Source organism: Pyxicephalus adspersus, chromosome 4 (assembly GCF_032062135.1).
Source record: "Pyxicephalus adspersus chromosome 4, UCB_Pads_2.0, whole genome shotgun sequence".
Taxonomy (NCBI): domain Eukaryota; kingdom Metazoa; phylum Chordata; class Amphibia; order Anura; family Pyxicephalidae; genus Pyxicephalus; species Pyxicephalus adspersus.
In genome coordinates, this window is record NC_092861.1 from 110399179 (window position 1) to 110418430 (window position 19252).

The 19252-nt window shown below is 36.5% G+C and overlaps 1 protein-coding gene across 1 annotated transcript in view; it reads left to right on the top strand.

Moving 5' to 3' along the window:
* Positions 1-19252, top strand: part of GRM1 (glutamate metabotropic receptor 1) — a 175611-nt gene that overhangs the window by 145350 nt on the left and 11009 nt on the right. Inside the window, exons 6-7 of the mRNA XM_072410246.1 lie at positions 4351-4477; positions 11324-12254. Coding sequence (XP_072266347.1) covers positions 4351-4477; positions 11324-12254 — 1058 coding nt within the window. The remainder of the gene's footprint in view (positions 1-4350; positions 4478-11323; positions 12255-19252) is intronic.

Sequence of the window (19252 nt, forward strand, 5' to 3'; positions counted from 1 at the left end):
AAATGATAGAGCATCTTATTTGATTCTGATTTATTTTATTATTAGCACAATGAGTCAGATAGCAACAAAATAAAAATAAAAAAATAACAGTTTGGCAACAGAGATACTTCATACTGGCTGCTTCTGATTCTAGAGACAGTTTAGACAGAAGTGAGAAGAATGGTTAGCTAGGTGTGAAGAAATTTTATTACATTACTCCAAAGACATTGTGGTAATATTTTAGTTCTGATTTAGACACCTGGGCATACAATAGGACAAGTTAGCTCAGCAATCACAGTTGGACTGTTTGCTAAACATTATGGTAGTTCCCAGTCTTGGCCTTCTGATGGTTACACACATCACAAAAAGCGCACACATGATTTCCCTAGCTAACTTTCTTTGTAAGCACTGCCAGCAAGTCCTCCTACTCAATTCCCAGGTAATCTGTGTAATTAAATATGGAATAAATGGTGATTAGTAGTCAACTGCATGTTGGTATTTACTACAAACACTTTAATTACCTTATTTTACTTTGGAAAGATATCTTTTCTCATGCATCTAATGCTCTAAAGCACCCCTCAATTGTTTTACTAATAATAACTAGTCAATATAATCAGGCTACATTGAGATGAATCTGGACATACTTTAAAGCAATGATTGCCAATGTCTTCCTATTTAAAGATCTATAGAAATAAGTATTATGGCACCAATGTCTGCTTGCATCAAAGTTTGCTTGATTACCCAGCTTCACTCATTAAAGTGCATCATCTCCAGCCTTGGAGAGGTTTAATAAATCAGGCCCAATGTGTATAGAAATAATACTAATTCAAATACCTATGACACAACAAAATACAATAAAAAAGAAGAACAGCATTACTAAATTTAACCAAATAATTTTCCTTGCATAGTACTATTCATTCTGTTTTTCAAAAACATGTTAAGTGACCTTCAAATCAAGCCTGAGGTGGTTTGAATACAGGAATACATGTGTTATTTTTTTGTTAAGCTGTCTTTGGATTGAATGGGTACAATTAAAACAACAGTAAATATGCCATTCACCAAACATTGATCAATTCATTGGTAATTCATTTACTGCATATGTTTAGGAGAAAAATTAACATTGTCCATTCATCAGATCAAACACCAAATTAGAGATTCACTTTATCACTCACTCAATCACCAGGAATTGCTGTTAGTTTATCAAGTGGTTCCCCAAAAGAGAAGCATGAAAATTCAGACATATCTGCAATGAATGCCTGTTTCCTTTTTTTATTTGTTTTTATTTGTGTCTGCTGTCTGCTAATCTGCCTGAAATGCTCCTAAATCTTGTTGTGAGCAGAGTGGTATAAGCCCTCCCAAGTGTCTTTTACTAAACTAATAAACTACCTTTCTTAAGCTACGTACACACTTCCAATTATTATCGTTGGAAAACGAACGACGAACGATCCTGCACGATATCTACGAACGATCCAATTAAAACAACAGTAAATATGCCATTCACCAAACATTGATCAATTCATTGGTAATTCATTTACTGCATATGTTTAGGAGAAAAATTAACATTGCCCATTCATCAGATCAAACACCAAATTAGAGATTCACTTTATCACTCACTCAATCACCAGGAATTGCTGTTAGTTTATCAAGTGGTTCCCCAAAACAGAAGCATGAAAATTCAGACATATCTGCAATGAATGCCTGTTTCCTTTTTTTATTTGTTTTTATTTTTGTCTGCTGTCTGCTAATCTGCCTGAAATGCTCCTAAATCTTGTTGTGAGCAGAGTGGTATAAACCCTCCCAAGTGTCTTTTACTAAACTAATAAACTACCTTTCTTAGATACAACAATAAAGCCAATTATTCCATGTATGTACAAGATAATGTAGTCCAAGACAAATACTAGAAGGGCTGTACATGAGAAGTGTAGAGAGAACACAAGGCAGATCTGAATGATGGACAAGATCACCACGTGATCAAACACATTAAACAGATATAACAAAATAGTCCCAAATGTATATTTGACAGACACAAAGGGAGCAAATTAGAGAAATAATGGTGAATGTGCAGTTGTGTATTTTGGATAATTGAATTTTATAAATGCATTGAATGACTCACCAGAAAGTAATCAGTGATGGTTTTGTGAACGTTATCGTTACTGCTTTATAAATGCATCCATAACTTAGCTATGGTATACATTTAATTATCAAACTTTTAGTACATTTAAGTTAAGCAAACTTTATGTATCTAAGAAATGTATATCTCTTTTTTGGGGTCGTGTATTGGAAATTGGCTACAGCTACCCAGGAGGCATTGTTTTGCTTTTTTATGGACCAGACAGAGAAAGCTCTGCCACTACCTAGAAGTAGTACAACTTGCCCTCCCCTTCCCGTCTCCTGCACACTACAGTTGGTCTTTCAGGGGGTAAAAAATAGTCGTATGCGAGAAGGTGCAGGCAAGCTTTAATAGTGTTTTCAGAACCGTCCAGTATTCATCCATAATATAGGGTTGCTTTAATTATGGTAATTTTGTATAGCTAGTTAATAATATTATCGATATTGCTAAAATTATTGCATATGTGCTTGTTTATTTTTAATCTATTGTTATGAGAATATATTTTTGTTTGAAATTGTAAACTTTCAAAGTTAAGATCATTATTACATACATAAGAATGCACTTACAGCACAACTAAATACTGAGACACTTCAAAACACTGAAGGCTGACAACTGAAAGCTAATTACTTGTCATCCAGCATTTGTTAATTATGTTCTGAAATAGAGTAGCAGATTACAAGGACTATGGCGATAATGGACAGCATGAATGAGGACAGAAGTGTACTTAGTAATCATTTCTATAAAGCTTCCTGAAATCTTCTCTTCAATCAAATTGTCCATATATAAGAGGGCAGATAAATGTTCAAGCTCTATCTAATCTAGAGGACCATTTTTAATAGATTGTGACATCAGTAGGAAAGCTCATTTAGCAAGTGTTAAACGCTTTGACAGTAATGGTGGGGTTTGTGATGGGGTTCATGACCAGACACATTTAAGTCTTACAGTTGTCCAAAATTACCCAAAACCACCTATCATTGATAATGTTTACCTGTAGGTGTCTGGTGTAACGTCTACTATAGTCTAAATTCTCCTTAAATGCAACATATATAGGTCCACATCCCACATTGCAACTTTACTTTATCTGGCACTAATAAGCATTCCCTGGTTAGCAAATACAATTAATGAGTGGCAATGTCATGGAAGCCAAGGGTTCAAGCGGATTGGGAATTTTAACCCTCTAAAGATAATCATTCTGCTTTAGTACATTTATTACCCTAAATAACCTTTTCTGTGTGTTTCCCAAATCTGCTTTACATTTTTACCAATTACCTATCTTTCCCAGTTTTAGGGTTAAGCCCTATCTCCTAAACTATCCCACCAACCTTTTTTTCGCCACGTCTGACGAAAGCTTGTTTACTGCTACAGTTTTTTTTTTTATTTAAAACTTTATTATGGTGATTCAACAAAGGGAATTTACAAAACATACAGATAAAACATAAGTATCATACAATTTCCTCAGATCTGTGCAAAGAGAAAAAAAAACTGTACAATGAGAGCATCACAGTCAAATTCACCATGAAACTTTCCCAAATTCTAATCGTATCGTAATAATGAAAAGCATAAAGAATCTCTGTGGACTTAACCTGAAATTTTCCACATCTATTAGGCAGGATAGGGTTCTGGAGGAGAATGAGTGAGGGGGGTGTGGGTTCTTTATCAGGGACATGAAAAATAACTGAAAACATGAAGTATAAGGTAGGGGTTAACTGGCTGGCTTGGGGGAGAGTGGGACCTGAGATACAATCAAGAATCCATTTGTGCAGCGGTCAAGTAATCAGAGGATTCACTGAAGGAGGTCCAGTAGAACCATCTCCGGTTTCTAATCTCCTCGATAACTCCAAGAGAGGCCATTAGGTCCTCCATCATATAGAGCTCGTTGACACAGTTAAACCATTGGGCAATTCTTGGGATCCCAGATTGATGCCACATTGCCGGAATACATTCTCCAGCTGCTACTGTTTACTTTTACAAATGTGCATTTTAAACCAATGGACCTACACACCAAAATTCAATATAAATCAATATAAGTAAAGTACCTCTTTGTTACATTGCCCTTCTATAACAAAGTTAACTATAAATTTGATTGATAAGACTTTGGTAAAATAATAGTGGCTAATGATGTTTATGTGATCGTAACAATAATTGCTGGTCATGCTTGTCAACAAAAAATATACAACTAAAGTTGTAAATTTAGCTTTTTAAGCCACAATCTGGTCGAACCTCTGAATTCCATTTTCTTGTTTTCTTGATTTTTGACACAGGTTATAAGAAAAGGTGAAGTTAGCTGTTGCTGGATTTGTACCCCTTGCAAAGAGAATGAGTTTGTACAAGACGAGTTTACCTGTACAGCCTGTGATCTGGGCTGGTGGCCCAACCCTGGTTTGACAGGTAGGAGGGCTGCATTTATATATGGTATTTGTGGTACTGAAATGTAGATTTTGTTGAATAATAAGGTAAAAACTAACTATAGTAAGTTAGGACTATGCATTCTAATATTTTCCCAAAAGGTCACGGACATGCAGAGCAAATTCTTAAGTGAAAGATTGGATCCACCAAACCATGCATCACATTTACTATATACTTATACATTACTATATATATATATATATATTTATATATATATATATATAGTTTCCAGTTTACATGAACATTGGAGGTTGTTCATTGATTTATGTATATTATTAAAAATTGGAGATTGAGATTGTTCACAAGATATTATTATTATTTTTTCTAAAATTATTATTATTAATATTAATAAACAGGATTTATATAGCGCCAACATATTATGCAGTGATGTACATTAAATAGGGGTTGCAAATGACTGACGAATAAAGACAGTGACACAGGAGGAGAGGACCCTACCTGGAAGAACTTAGAATCTAGTAGGTGGGGGAAATAACACACACAAGGAGGGGAGATATGGAGGAAGAAGTGACCCGGGGAAAAAGTGGGAGTTTCAAAAGACAGAAGAAGACGGGTAGGCAAGTTTGAAAAAATGGGTTTTGAGTGCTCTTTTAAATGAGCAGAAAGTAGGATAGCAAGCCAAATAGGACGAGGAAGACCATTCCAGAGAATCAGGGTAGCTCTAGAAAAGTCTTGTAGCCATGCATGTGATAAGGTTATGAGGGAAAAAATCAGTTGTAGGTCATCAGAGGAGCGGAGAGAGCTGCTGGGGGAGTATTTTTTTACCAGGTCAAAAATGTAAGTGGGACAAGAACTGTGGAGGGATTTGCCAGTGTAGGAGGAAAAGTCAGTGTAGAGAAGTGCAAATGCAGCAGAAGAGGAGTGGTGGAGGTAGTAGATGGAGATGATGAAACAAGAGAGGTGACTTTGTCCAGAGTAACAGGGCTGAGGATGGCCAGTGATGATTTACAGGTGGAAGGGGTGGGTATGGTTGGAGTGGCCCGGTGAGCTGAGACATCATGTCTGATTTTGTAAATTTTCTATCTAAAGTAGGTGGCATTGTCTTGGGCAGAGAAGGTTGTTTTGGGGGGAGCAGGTGTGGGGTTTAGTAGGGAGTCAAATGTTGAGAAGAGGTTGCGTGGGTTGGAAGCTTGAGAGGAAATGACAGCAGAGAAGTAATTTTGCTTGGTGACAGTTCAATTTTAAAGCTTTGAAGCTTGGCTTTGTAGTCCATGAAGTCAGCACTGAGGCCAGATTTCCTCCACCTGCGCTCAGCTGCATGAGCAGTCTTTTGTAGCTGTTTGGTGTGATTGTTGTGCCAGGGTCGAAGGTTGGCAGGGCGAGGGTAGCGGAAAGTGGCAGGGGCAACTTTATCCAGAGCCAAGGAAAGAGAGTAGTTTAACATGGTGGCAGCATCATCTGGGGAGGTGATTTTGGGGGTAAGGGATGCAAGGCAGTTTGAGAATAGTTTGTGGTCAATGTTACAAATATCTCTCTGCCATTGACCAGGTCTGGGGTGTGGCAAAGGGGGGCAAGAGTTTGAAAGGTTTAAGGTGATAAGGTTGTGATGAGAGAGGGGAAATGGCAAGTTGTCGAGGAGGGCGATGTGTGTGGGGCCATTGATGTTCTGTGTGAGTCCAAATGAGGTGGTAATGGAAAGCAGTTTGGCTGAGGAAGGATGGTTGGGCTCATCCACTGCAACAATAAAGTCACCAAGGATGAGGGTGGGCAGGTCATGGGAAAGAATGTGATGGGAGCCAAGAGGCAAAATTTCCAAAAATTGTGATACTGGGCCAGGGGGTGGTAGACAACAGCAACAATGAGGGGTAAGGGTCTGAAAGGACGGACAGAGTGGACTTCAAAAGAGGTGAAAATAAGAGAGGGCGGAGTAGGAAGGACTCTGTATGTACAATTAGGTGATAGACCGGGACCCACACCACCCCCTACTTTGTTGCCAGGTCTAAGGGTATGTGTAAAGTACAGGCCTTGAGTTGAGTTGCCCAGGGTTGAGTGAGATGTTCAAATGTCAGAATGTAGCAGTAGAGAAAAAAGGTACAGGTGCACAGACAGAGAAATAAGGGGAGTGAAGGAGCAGAGAGACAGTGAGTAATCAGACTGGGGAGGAGAAGGAATAGTGCCAGCAAGGGGAGCGCAGGGTGAATAATACATCTTAACAGATAATTGTGAACCATGTGTGTACAATAAACAGACTGATGTTGCAAACTGAGAGCAAGCGATATGTATGGTAGTGAGGCTTCTAAGCTCGTTGAGTTCCAGGTGTAGGATATAATTAATCAGTCACAGAGATTGCTTGGTGAAATAGCAGTTCAGAATGGCAGCAGCAGAGGATGTGTTGGAGTCCAGGTGGACTCAAGAGATTAGATTTGCAAAGTGTAATTGCATGTCCAATTATGTTCCAATTCCTGGTTCAATTCCCGGGAATAATTCCCATTACACTTATAATTTTGGCACTTAAGATTTGTCCATGTGACCAGGGTCCCCACGTGACCTTGCCTGTTGTTTAAATAGAAGTGCTATGGGCCCTGAATATGGATGAACTGATGGGATAACAAGGAATTTGGGATATCAGTTGAACCTGGGTAGGGGAGGAGTTGGCAGGGCAATCAATATCAATGTGCACTAGGTGGAACTAAGGCATAGTGAACAGATAAATTTATGGAGAGATTGGTTGGTGCAATAAATTCATCTGCAATGGAACACGTACCATACACAATCAGATGAGGATTGTGATGGAAAACAATTGGATACACAGGGCTGAAATTTGGCAGCCAGAATGGGAGACGTACCTGTAGAAGGAGAAATAAACGCAGTTAGTTGCAGGCAGATGAAGAAGGTGAATTCATCAGTGATGTTAGTAGAGGATGATGATGATTATGATGTAATTTCCTGGCTTAATTTCCCATTGCACTTATAAATTTGGCATTTAGGATTTGGGCATGTGACCAGGGTCCCCACATGACCTTGCTTGTTGTTTAAATAGAGTTCTACTTGATTTTTAAATTGTTTTTGAAAAAAGTTGTGGTTGGTGTTTTTAAAAGCTGTTTTTTTTTAAGCTCTGGGATATACTTTCAACAGTGAGCCTGTGTGAGCCAGCAAACCTGGAATGGATTTCATTAAAGTAATTCACTATTTGTTGGCAAATGTTTTCACTCCTCGGCCAGATCCATTTCAGGTTTGCTGGGTCACCCAGCTTCACTAATGAAAGTGTATTCTCTCCAGCCATGGAGAGCTTTAGTATATCAGGCCCAGGGTAATAATCATACATAAGTATGTATGTAAGTATGCCTAAAAAGTCCTGAATACTCACCTTGTACCTTTTAATGTATATCATTGGAATGTGGTATCAACTCTTTAGTGACACTTACTGAATCCAGAATCTCACCATTGTCAGATTATCAAAGCTGACATTTTAATGCCCCTACGAGACATACCTTGATTTTGAAGATTGTTTTAGAGGGGTGTACATGGCGATTTCTTGATAACTGCTTATGTAAGTCACAAAAAAGGCTCACATTTCTGATGCTATAAAAACACCATAAGGTAGCATCATTGTAAGTGCCAAGCAGATGGAGATTACCTTCAACAAACTGTTTGCTGGAGTAGTGAATTCAAAAACGTACAATAAATATGTAAATGCAGTATTCTTTCCCTGTTCTTCACTGCAACAACATATTTGCCTAATGTATAACGAATGAAAAGAATCTGTTACACAATGCCTATTGTTTGTCCTAAAGTTAGACATCTCGTTGACTGTGAACCTTAAATGAACCTTATGTTTTTGTGCTAGATTGCAGGCATACAGCAAGTGTCTACGCTCAGTTAATTACATTATGCACGTATCTCATCAAATGCCTCATAAATAGGTTGTAAAAAAATAAAACAGTATACTATTTAGAAGTACAATGAATAATTAATTAATATAAAAATACATAAAAAAATTGTATTAGAAGTAATATACCATTCCTGCAGTTACATAATAAATTACAATTTAGAAATAATTTAGCACATTGTGTCAGTATAAACTGGAAATACATACAGCTTATTTAATTTACATGGCACAGTGCAAAGAGAAATTAAATGTTGATATTACAGAGTATTGCTTAGTGGCCAGTGGTATTAAATTACTGAATTATTGTAAGTGGATAATAGTGGATAATAAGTTTATATCCCTCTGCCTATAGTACCTTAATCAAGTCTAAATTATAAAGCAATTTTAACTCATGTATCTAGCAATAAAGTTTAAATTTTTTAAAAATAAAATACATTACCATATTCTTGTTTATTATAATGAAAGCTTTTCGTTTTAATCAGCTAAACTCATTCAAAGTGCATTAAAAAAAAAGTTTTAAAGTCTTATTTTTTGTTTATTTAAAATCAGCCAAAGCTTGAGTAAAAAACGTGTGTGCCTACAGTGTGCTGAACAGACCTTAAAGCTACGTACACGTCCAAAGGTTCTCGCCCGATAGTCGGCTCAAGGCCGATATTGGACAAGAATTTGGCGTGTGTACAACGCCTGTCATCCATCGTCCGAACGACTGTCCTGGTGGATCCACGGACAACGAATGAGCCTAATAGAAGCAAAGAGGGAGGGCGCGCAGCAGGGTGCCGCTCTGTCGTTCTCCCCCTCCCCTCTCTATACAGCAGAACAGTATTTACAGCACCCGTTCATGGATCGTGCAGTCCTTAGTCGTTGGAAAGGATCGTAAAAGATCCTTTCCAACTACTATAATTGGACATGTGTATGCGGCTTAAGGCTGCCCTCTACAATATTGTATAATTTTACCCTGTTGTTGTGTCAAATGCAGTTTAACCTCAACCATACTTAACCTCAGTGTCATCCAGTTCAATGCAGTTAAGTGCAGCTGAAATTTTGGTAAATGGAAGTTCCTGGACACTCAAGGAGCAGCCCGAAACAACATCTTCCATCCAGAACCCACAATCCACTGCAACTACAACAACCCGTAACTGTATTCCCAAAGTGATTCCCAACAGCTCCTTTCCAGATGAGGAGGAGTGGTTGGGAACACAGCTGAGCCTTGGACAGACCACTGCAGTCAACCACAGATCTGAAATTACCCTAACTCTGTCGAAGAAATGTCTCTTTGAGGAGGTCCAACACGCTCCCTGTCACAACTAAAATGAGCTGTAAATCATTACCCACCTTTTATTTTTTATGTAACCAAAATGAATTTAGCTGATGAAAGTAGAATAGGACTTGAATTACATGTAAATTTATTGCTATAAATTTGCTGATATATTTCATGATATTGGTATTCTCAGCTATGCTTGACTTAGTTGTCTTATGGGCATGCCGAATATAAAAACATATTCCACTCTTGACCTATTTATTTTTAGGATGTGGTGAGCTGCAGTTTTCTATATTAAGCATAAATGTCAGTTACACACAGGTTAGGATAATTCCGGCATTGTTTAATTGATACATAGACTTATGGGCTGGGTAAAGAGAAGAGTAGATACTGGCTGTCCAATGTTTCACTGGACACCAAAAATTTTCCTGCCCTTGCATTGAAGGATTGATGTGGAATGGAGCTTGCAGTGTCCCTGAGAACTTTCTGTATAGCTCTGCATAGAAGGATGGGCAATTAGAGGATAGGCAGGTCACATGACTTTAAAAGCTCACTTTACTAAGCTTTCCTTCACCTGGCTTTTTTTTCTGCATCCATTTTTTCAATAGGATTTTCATGCTGCAGAGCAAAGTGTAATGTGCCTTTGTGAAAAACAGCAGTGTGCTTTATAAATGCTTTTTTTTTTCAAAAGCAAGGGTATGTTTGCAATAAGGCCATACCACCGCTTTATAACTGAGCCTATAGAAACTTTGAGCCCATTACTTATTATCCATAGAAACCAACTATATTCTTTGTTTAGCTTTTAACTCCGCACAGAAGAAATAACAGTTGGAGGCTGATTGATGACTTTGCAATGTTATCGATTCCATATGATAAACAGTCCCCTAGGGGCTCCATTTGTATAGAGATTATTCAGAATATAAAATAAAGGCAAAAACCAAAAAGACAAAATAAACTCTGAAAGAGACAAAAATTGGAAATGAGAAGAGATAGGAAGTATTTGTTCCTTTGCATATACTGGGTTGCATGTATTAAAAAAGAATAAATATTACAATAAAATATTCCAATAAATACATGTACTAGGATAATCTCATACCAACTATGTATTCTGTATCATACTGTATACATTTCTTTCAAAAACATTCTCAATGATAAGTTTGTGCTTGTTGACTTTTTTGACAATTTGATTATTTGTAGGCGGTTAATTGTAACAAAGTATTGTGCAAAAGCTTTTAGCCCAATTCATTGTCATGTGTAAATGGGCCAAGCCTGCTATTATTTAATGATCATGTCTTCTTTTGACCTTTTATGTTGTTTATGTTTGGTTAGTTTTAACACTAAAAATGAATGGCAATTACCAAAAAGGGCTGCTGACAAAATGTTTCTGTGTCTTGCGAGTTGTAGAAAAAAACTACTTATCGTCTATTTATTTTATAGAATGTTAATACATATCTGGCAACTTTTGGTAAGTGGTTGGTCAATATTTGTGAAAAATTATGAATATGTTTTTATTTGACTACTAGTAGTATTTTGCAAAGAGGATGATTTACCACAAAGATAGGACTACTAGGATCTACTTTGTTTATTCAATCATGTGATTGAATATCTTCACCTGATTGGATAAAGGATGTATAAAATAAATACTTTAGTAAATCAGCCTCAATGCTTTATGTAGTAGCAACCTAAAAAACATTTCTAACCATTATGAATTTTGTTTTACCAGGTTGTCAGCCAATAGTTATCAAATATCTACAGTGGAGTGATATTGAATCCATCATTGCAGTGGCCTTCTCTTGTGTGGGTATCCTTATCACTATGTTCGTCACATTGATCTTCATACTTTACAGAGACACTCCTGTGGTTAAATCTTCCAGTCGAGAACTTTGCTATATTATACTAGCTGGGATTTTCCTCGGTTATATATGTCCATTTACACTAATAGCCAGGCCAACCACTACATCCTGTTATCTACAACGCCTCTTGGTTGGTCTGTCCTCGGCCATGTGCTACTCTGCTTTAGTAACCAAAACCAATCGCATTGCTCGCATACTAGCAGGAAGCAAGAAGAAGATTTGTACTCGAAAACCACGTTTTATGAGTGCATGTGCCCAAGTGATCATTGCTTCAATATTAATCAGTCTACAACTAACACTTGTAGTCACTTTAATTATCATGGAGCCTCCAATGCCCATCCTGTCCTATCCAAGCATTAAAGAAGTCTACTTGATCTGCAACACTAGTAATTTAGGTGTGGTGGCTCCCCTTGGCTATAATGGACTCCTTATCATGAGCTGCACCTACTATGCATTTAAGACCCGCAATGTTCCAGCTAATTTCAACGAGGCTAAATATATTGCTTTCACAATGTACACTACCTGCATCATATGGCTTGCATTTGTGCCTATTTATTTTGGAAGCAACTACAAAATCATCACCACTTCCTTTGCGGTCAGCCTTAGTGTCACTGTTGCTTTGAGCTGTATGTTTACTCCCAAGATGTATATTATTATTGCAAAGCCAGAGAGAAATGTCCGGAGCGCTTTCACCACTTCAGATGTAGTGCGCATGCATGTTGGAGATGGAAAAACTCCTTGTAGATCAAATACTTTTTTGAGCATCTTTAGAAGAAAGAAGCCCAGTGCCGGGAATCCAAAGTAAGTACATGAGAAGTTGCTTAACCCACATCATACTGTATAGAGAAAAGGCAAAGTTTTTTATTATTACCTACGACATTTTTAAAATTTGCTTTACAAAAAATACTTTCCTATTTATGTTTTATATAATTATTTTTTCTTTTGTATTAATGCTAAAAGCAGACAGAGTTTTATTTTTCTCAGAATCAGTCCGAGGAATATCAATTACATTTTATTGCATATTTTCACTAATTTTCCACAGCTTTTAAATTGTAAATAGAGGGTGGGATAAACTACTAAAAATTTCGTACTGAGTATACAGGGGATTGATTTACTAACAAAGTACAGGCTGCAAAATGTTTTTATCACTTGGTAAACAAGGTAAAGATGCATTCACTATAAATACCCAATCATATGCGAGGGAATTGAAAAGAAACATACAGTGAACATTTACCTTACAAACTAGGCATGCTCTATTCTTTTAGTAAATCAACTCCATTGTGTATCATTATGTAAGTAGTACTTTGCATAGAAAACATTATCCTAAAATGCATTCCATCTAGCTAAATATTTCTATGCCATTTAAAGAAATCCATTATTTGGGACTGTTTTTCTAAAAGATCTGCACATCTACTATCTCATTGCACAGTCATTGTGAAACAGTTTGATATACATATAATGTATATATATTTACTATGCAATGTGCACAAAAAAATGTGACATATATATGCTATGTAACCTGGAACAAAAATGGAATGAGTTTTGGGTCACCAGTTATAAACACACACACACACACAACACACACACACACACACATATATATATATATATATATATATATATATATATATATACATATATTTATATATTTGTACGGTGCTTTATATATTTGTATTGTGTTTTACATTTTTAGAATCCTGAAATTTATGAAAAGTCCAAACTCTTAGTTTAAGATAGAGAAGAGAACAGTTAAAACGTTGTAATTTTTTTTTGCTGTATCTTGTCACGTGTTGAAACAGGTTTCTTTTCTTCCTTTTACAAAGTTCTAACAGGAAATGAGAGAAAACATTTACAAAGTCAGGGAGAATCCCCTCTTAGACCGTTTTCACTGGAACAGGTGTCCTTCTTAAAACATTTACCCTTGCTTCTTGTTTCAGTGGCATTTGTTTAGTTTTTGACGTCTCATCACTTTCTTTCAGTGGCATTTATTCCACCCAGCAAAAAGACAAGTGGGGTCCTAATTCTTCCCAACCTATCTAGGACCAAAAAGAAGTTTATTAGCTATAGAGTATAGATGTGTATACTTTTCCTAGATAACTGAATTGGTGCAATGATTGGCTGTAAAATCTCTGTTCTTTTATGTGAACTCCAGAAGTGTGCCAACTATCTTTATAGTCCTCCCCCCTGATGTTGTTTGTTTCCTTTTTTATAGTAAACTAGAAATTTTGAATCTAAATTATGCTGGTAACATGACAGTGTTAAAACTACATCCTTTTGTATGATAAAGTCATTATCTAGTTTGTTGTCATGATTCTTCTAATTATTAGGATCCAATAGCTAAAGTTAGAAGAAGGACACATACAGAATATTGCAGATTAAAATATATATATTTTATATAAACTTTTTCTGGTCTACCATTGCAGGAAAAGTTGTATGTTTTGTACAAAGGCTCCTCATTTTAAATTCCTATTCAGCTTTTTTAAAGCACCACTATCACTTAAAATATATCTAAAATATAATATCTGTATTTAATACATGAAAAAAACATTATATATGTAATTTATTTCCTTTATGTTTTGCATGTCTATCTTTATATTTATGACCATATATACATGGAGACTGAAGTGCAGAAGTGACAGTAATGGGTAAAGTTGTATTACCGCAGGGACCTAATGCAACAAAAATGTAGAAAACTAAACAAAACTATAAGCACCTCTGACTGTATTATAGTTTTTCCTAATCCTGTCACTGTCAATGTTTTTGGAGAAAAAAATATAAATAAAGACATGCATACTAACAAAAAGTTTGGCAATACAGAATATACTCCCATTACAAGTATTAAAGCAGAACTAAAGTTCCAATTTAAAAATATTGGATTAGACAGGGCATTATCACAAAAATGGATAGGTGATATCCCTTCCCAAATTAGTATTCTTACCTGCCAGATTGCCCTGTGGAACTGACAAAAACACTGAAGTGCACATGCACAGCTGAGCATTGATTGCCAGGATACCCATCTTTCCTGGCCCTTGCCAGGACCCAGTGAATAGTATCCTAGCCTGGCCAATCAAGATGGCAGAAGATTGCATCTAGGAAAGAGAAGAATAATGAAGATGGTGGTGCCCTGTGATAGAACTGGGACATGTGAGTATAGTGGGGTTTAGTTCTGCATTAAGCAGTAAGCAAAAAACAGTAAGGACCCATCAACAGCCCATTACCAATTACTGTGAAAGAAACACATATTGTTTGGGAGGCTGTTTCCTCCAGTTATCACATCAATCCATGGAGAAGACACTTCCCATTTTCTGTAAGAAGAACCCATCAGCAGGGTCTCTTTAAGGTCCTAAAAACCTAAAGTTGTCAATCATTGGGTCTGATTTATTAAAGCTTTCAAAAATGATAGACTATCATGGGAGAACCTGGGTTATCCAGCAAACCTGGAAAGAATCTGACAATTTGCCAACTAATAGCGAATAACTTTTTAAGATATATATATCTAGGTTTGCTGAATTACCCAGGTTCTCCCATGATAGTTTACCTTCCCCAGTCTAGGGGAGCTTTAAAAAAGGCACATGTCAAGATGTCTTTCCACTACTGGGACAGACACTGCTCATGGTGATGTGACTGTGGTTTCAATGGTTTTAAAACATTTAATTTATTTCATTTTTTTATTTGTGAATAGACAGGAGCCAGTTATATGGAAAGTTAAATAGGAGATTTATTTTGACTGGAAATGGGCTTTAAAATTAGGGGCCTTTGAATCATATTTCTATCTTCTTTTCTTTCAATTGGACAACAAGATAAAAGTTGACCTTTAGTTACTAATTCCTAGTATTGATATTTAGCTTGGAGATGACTAAAAACTCTGAAAAACCAGCTTAGAAGTTTAGCAGAAAAAATTCTTGTGGGTTTTATATGTATACTTAAATAATTTTATATAATACTAAAAAACGTATAAAAATGTATTTATATATTCAAAAAATTATTTCAAACATTCAGTGCCTGGAAGAAGGGGAAAAGGCACAACCATGTAAAAAGTAAATGATAGCAAAGTTTATAGATAAAAAAGTACATTACATGACTTTCAATAAATTTTTATTGAGTTTTATAACAAATGGATTCAAATACAATTATTGCATACAATACAATAGAAATCAGATTCCATATAAAAAGAAGAAAAATAAAAACATAATTTTTTATTATTTCTGGGTTTTTTAATATTATTAAATTAGTTGGATAAGCATGTTATTAAAGGTCAAATCACTTTTTTTCTTGTATGGAAAATCAGTTATTTCCAAATTTAGGAAATGTCACTATTGTTGCTGAAGGCAGTGATAAGATTTTTTATTTTAACTAGCATCTTAACGAAGATGAACGGGTCTACAAATTCATTAGCTTCCTCAGAAGCAAAGTTAGCTAACATCACAGTAAGTGTGTATGTCCCAGAAAGCATTGTTGGGGCTGCTTAGCTTTGTGTTATCATAAAATCTGTCTGTTTCAGCTTTTCTTGACAAGTGTCCCAAATGACTTGGTTTTCTGTCTAACATCTTACATTTGGTGACTGCTGACTCTACGTGTTTATCTATTATATACACAGTTTTGCATTTTGTCAGTATTTCAGTACCCATAAATCATTTATTACAAAAAGCATGTATACCATTGATTGATTATACTATGATTTTATAAAAAAAAAAAAGGTCAAGTGTTTGGATTGACTGCTAGTGCTGGCATCTCAGTGCAAGATAGGTTTCCTTGATGTTTTTTCTTTTGCATTTTTTGTCTGTAGAAAAGAAAATGGGAAACAAGCGTTGTCTATTATAACAAGGTTTGTCCTAATCTCTGAAGAAAACAAAACAATGAAAGCAATGTGGTTAATATGGGTAAAGCTTAGACTAGAGGAGAGTTTTTCAAAAACCCGGGTTATAAATCATGTTTAATATTATCCTTTATTAGGTGGTAAAAGACAGCAACATTGCCATGTGTTTTTTTTTTTGGATACCCCTGCTGCCTATATAGACGTGAATTGGTGTAACTTGCAAATGTTTAAAATCTTTTGTGAAATCCTTTTTAGGCATTTGCAAGAGGTTTTTACAAGCAGTTTCAATACAAATCACTGCACAACAAGGATTTTGTTACTGGGAATAACATATGTTATTTACATGATATCGAGTGTGCTGATTCCAAATCTGAACTCAGAATTTGCCTATCACATACAGATTTTATATTTTGGACTATAGCTGTTCAAATGGTCAGTAATTGGGTAATGTATTTTCACAGGGGAACATGTCCCCTGGTGGCATGCGTGTTCCAGCAGCGGCTGGCCATGTGGAAGTCAGTGAACTGACATCAGAAATGGCTATAGTGGTGAGATGGACCAAGGGCTTGTCTCTAGTGCGAAACCATCTTATTGGATAGTACAGCTAGGCCATAGTGAGTCTGTTTTGAGCTAAAGATGAGTAGGCACAGCTGTGTTAATAAACAAGACAATTTTTGCTACATTTGTGGCAAATATACTCCGTGTGATCAACGCAAGAACCTAACCAAGAGGGTGAGATTTGCTTACAAGTGTTACTTTGGATGTGAAATTTAGATCAGAATAAAAGCTGGGCACCTCATATCTGCTGTTAGGTGTGTTACGTTGGCCTAACACAATGGTTGAATGGAAAAAGGAAAAAAGAGCCTTTTGCTGTGTCTATGGTTTGGCGTGACCCAAAAGACCATCACTCAGACTGCTACTTCTGTATAGTAAAACTGCTGGGTTTTCGAAGAAGACTAAGTCAAAAATCATCTATCCTGATTGTGAATCTGCTCTAAAGCCAGAGCCACATGATGCAGAGAATCCAGTGCCAGTCCCTCCTACATCTGTTGTTACTGACAGTGACATGTTGAATGAGGAACAGGAGGATGATGTCGATGTTAATGAATGGTATGAACCCCAATTTGAAGAGAGTAAGCCACATTTTTATAAGCTTTAGATGATCTAGTAAGGTTTAGATTTAGATGATCTAGTAAGGGACCTGTCTTTGTCAAATAAGAAGTCTGAACTGTTAGCCTTCAGATTAAAAGAGGGCAATTTGCTACAAAAAGGAACGACGACTTCACACTTTCATGATCGTCACATGAAAAGGTTATTACAAGCAGGAAAGCAATACATTTGCTTCTGTATTGACTTGAGTGGTCTGATGATGGAGTTAGGTTCTGAATACATATCAGAGCGGTGGAGTGTGTTCATCTGTATTGCTGCATAAAGGTAACAAAAAATCTTCTGTTCCTCTTGCCCATGTCGAGGGAATAAAAGAGACATACGGATCCATGGAGGTCATTTTGAAATTGATTAACTATTCAAAGCACAAGTGGAACGTTTGTGGTGACCTGATGACAGCAACCATTACAAAGTAAAAGAATGGCCACACAGACCTGAACACACTGTTGCCCAGTACAACGTGAAGCCTAAGACACTAATTGATCGACAGAAAGTTTACCTTCCGACACTTCATATATAAATTTAATTAATGAAAAACATTGATATTGCAATGGATTGTGATACTGGGTTTTCAGTATCTGAAGGACAAGTTTGGAAAAGTTATAACAGATGCTAAACTGAAAGCAGGCATTTTTGTTGGTCCCCAAATCCACAATTTGATGCATGATGCCACATTCAAAGGCAAACTCCTCCCACTTGAACTTGCTGTTTGGGATTCATTTGTGCTAGTTGCAAAAAACTTTCTGGGCAGCCAGCAAGCTGAAAACCATGCTAAACTCGTTAACAACAGGCTAACATCATACCATCAACTTGGCTGCCGAATGTCACTTAAAATTAATTTCTTACATTTTCATCTTGATTTCTTCCCACAAAATTTGGGTGATGTGAGTGATGAACAAGGGGAGAGGTTCCACCAGGACATTTCTGTTATGGAAACAAGATATCAAGGCCAGTGCAACCCCAACATGACGGGCCACTACTGTTGGATTCTGCAACGGGAGACAGCGGAGAACCACAAAAGCAAGTGCCTGAAACACTTCTGAAGTATAAATGTGTGTTGAACAAGGACTCAGGTGAAATATGTGTAATTGTATACATTGTTGCAACATAAAACTAAGTTTTGGTAATGTCATGGAACTTTGAGGCAAAAGTTAGTTATGTATAGAGATTACATAGTAACTGCAGAACGAGAGAATGTAGCTTATTGCGTGTATACGCATAATTAACTTAGGATCCTGTAGTCCTAGACTGGCTTCAGATTTGGATTCAGCACACTTGATTTAGTATAGAACACATGGATTAGACCAAGTAGCAGACAATATTTATTTTTTGTGATGCAGTATGATAAATAGTGAAAAACTGCTTTGCTAAGCTTTTTGTTTTTTTCTGGCCACTTGCAACAGCCTGCAGCACCTAGAAAAAACAAGCAGTTTCTTCCTATTACCACTCCCAGGTGCCTAGTGTAAAAGTAAAACTCTGCAGTAAAATATCACTAGCCTGGACTTAGCCCAATAATCCCAAATTTTGTTATCCATATATATCTACATACGTTCACAATACCTATCCAATTATAGTAGTACTAGTTTCTAAATTAACATGTTTTCCCTCAAAAAACAACTTACATGATTTCCTGGCAATGCTTGTCAAATTCAGAAAACAATTATCGCCCATGGAGACATGTACGGCCAGTGATGTAAATACAGGAGTGTAAAGGATCACTTGGAAAATTCCATACGTCAGTACATGAAGAAGTTTTAAAGCTACTTCAAGTAGAAAAAAGGTAGAAGTTTATTATCCTCCAACATCAAGAACCACT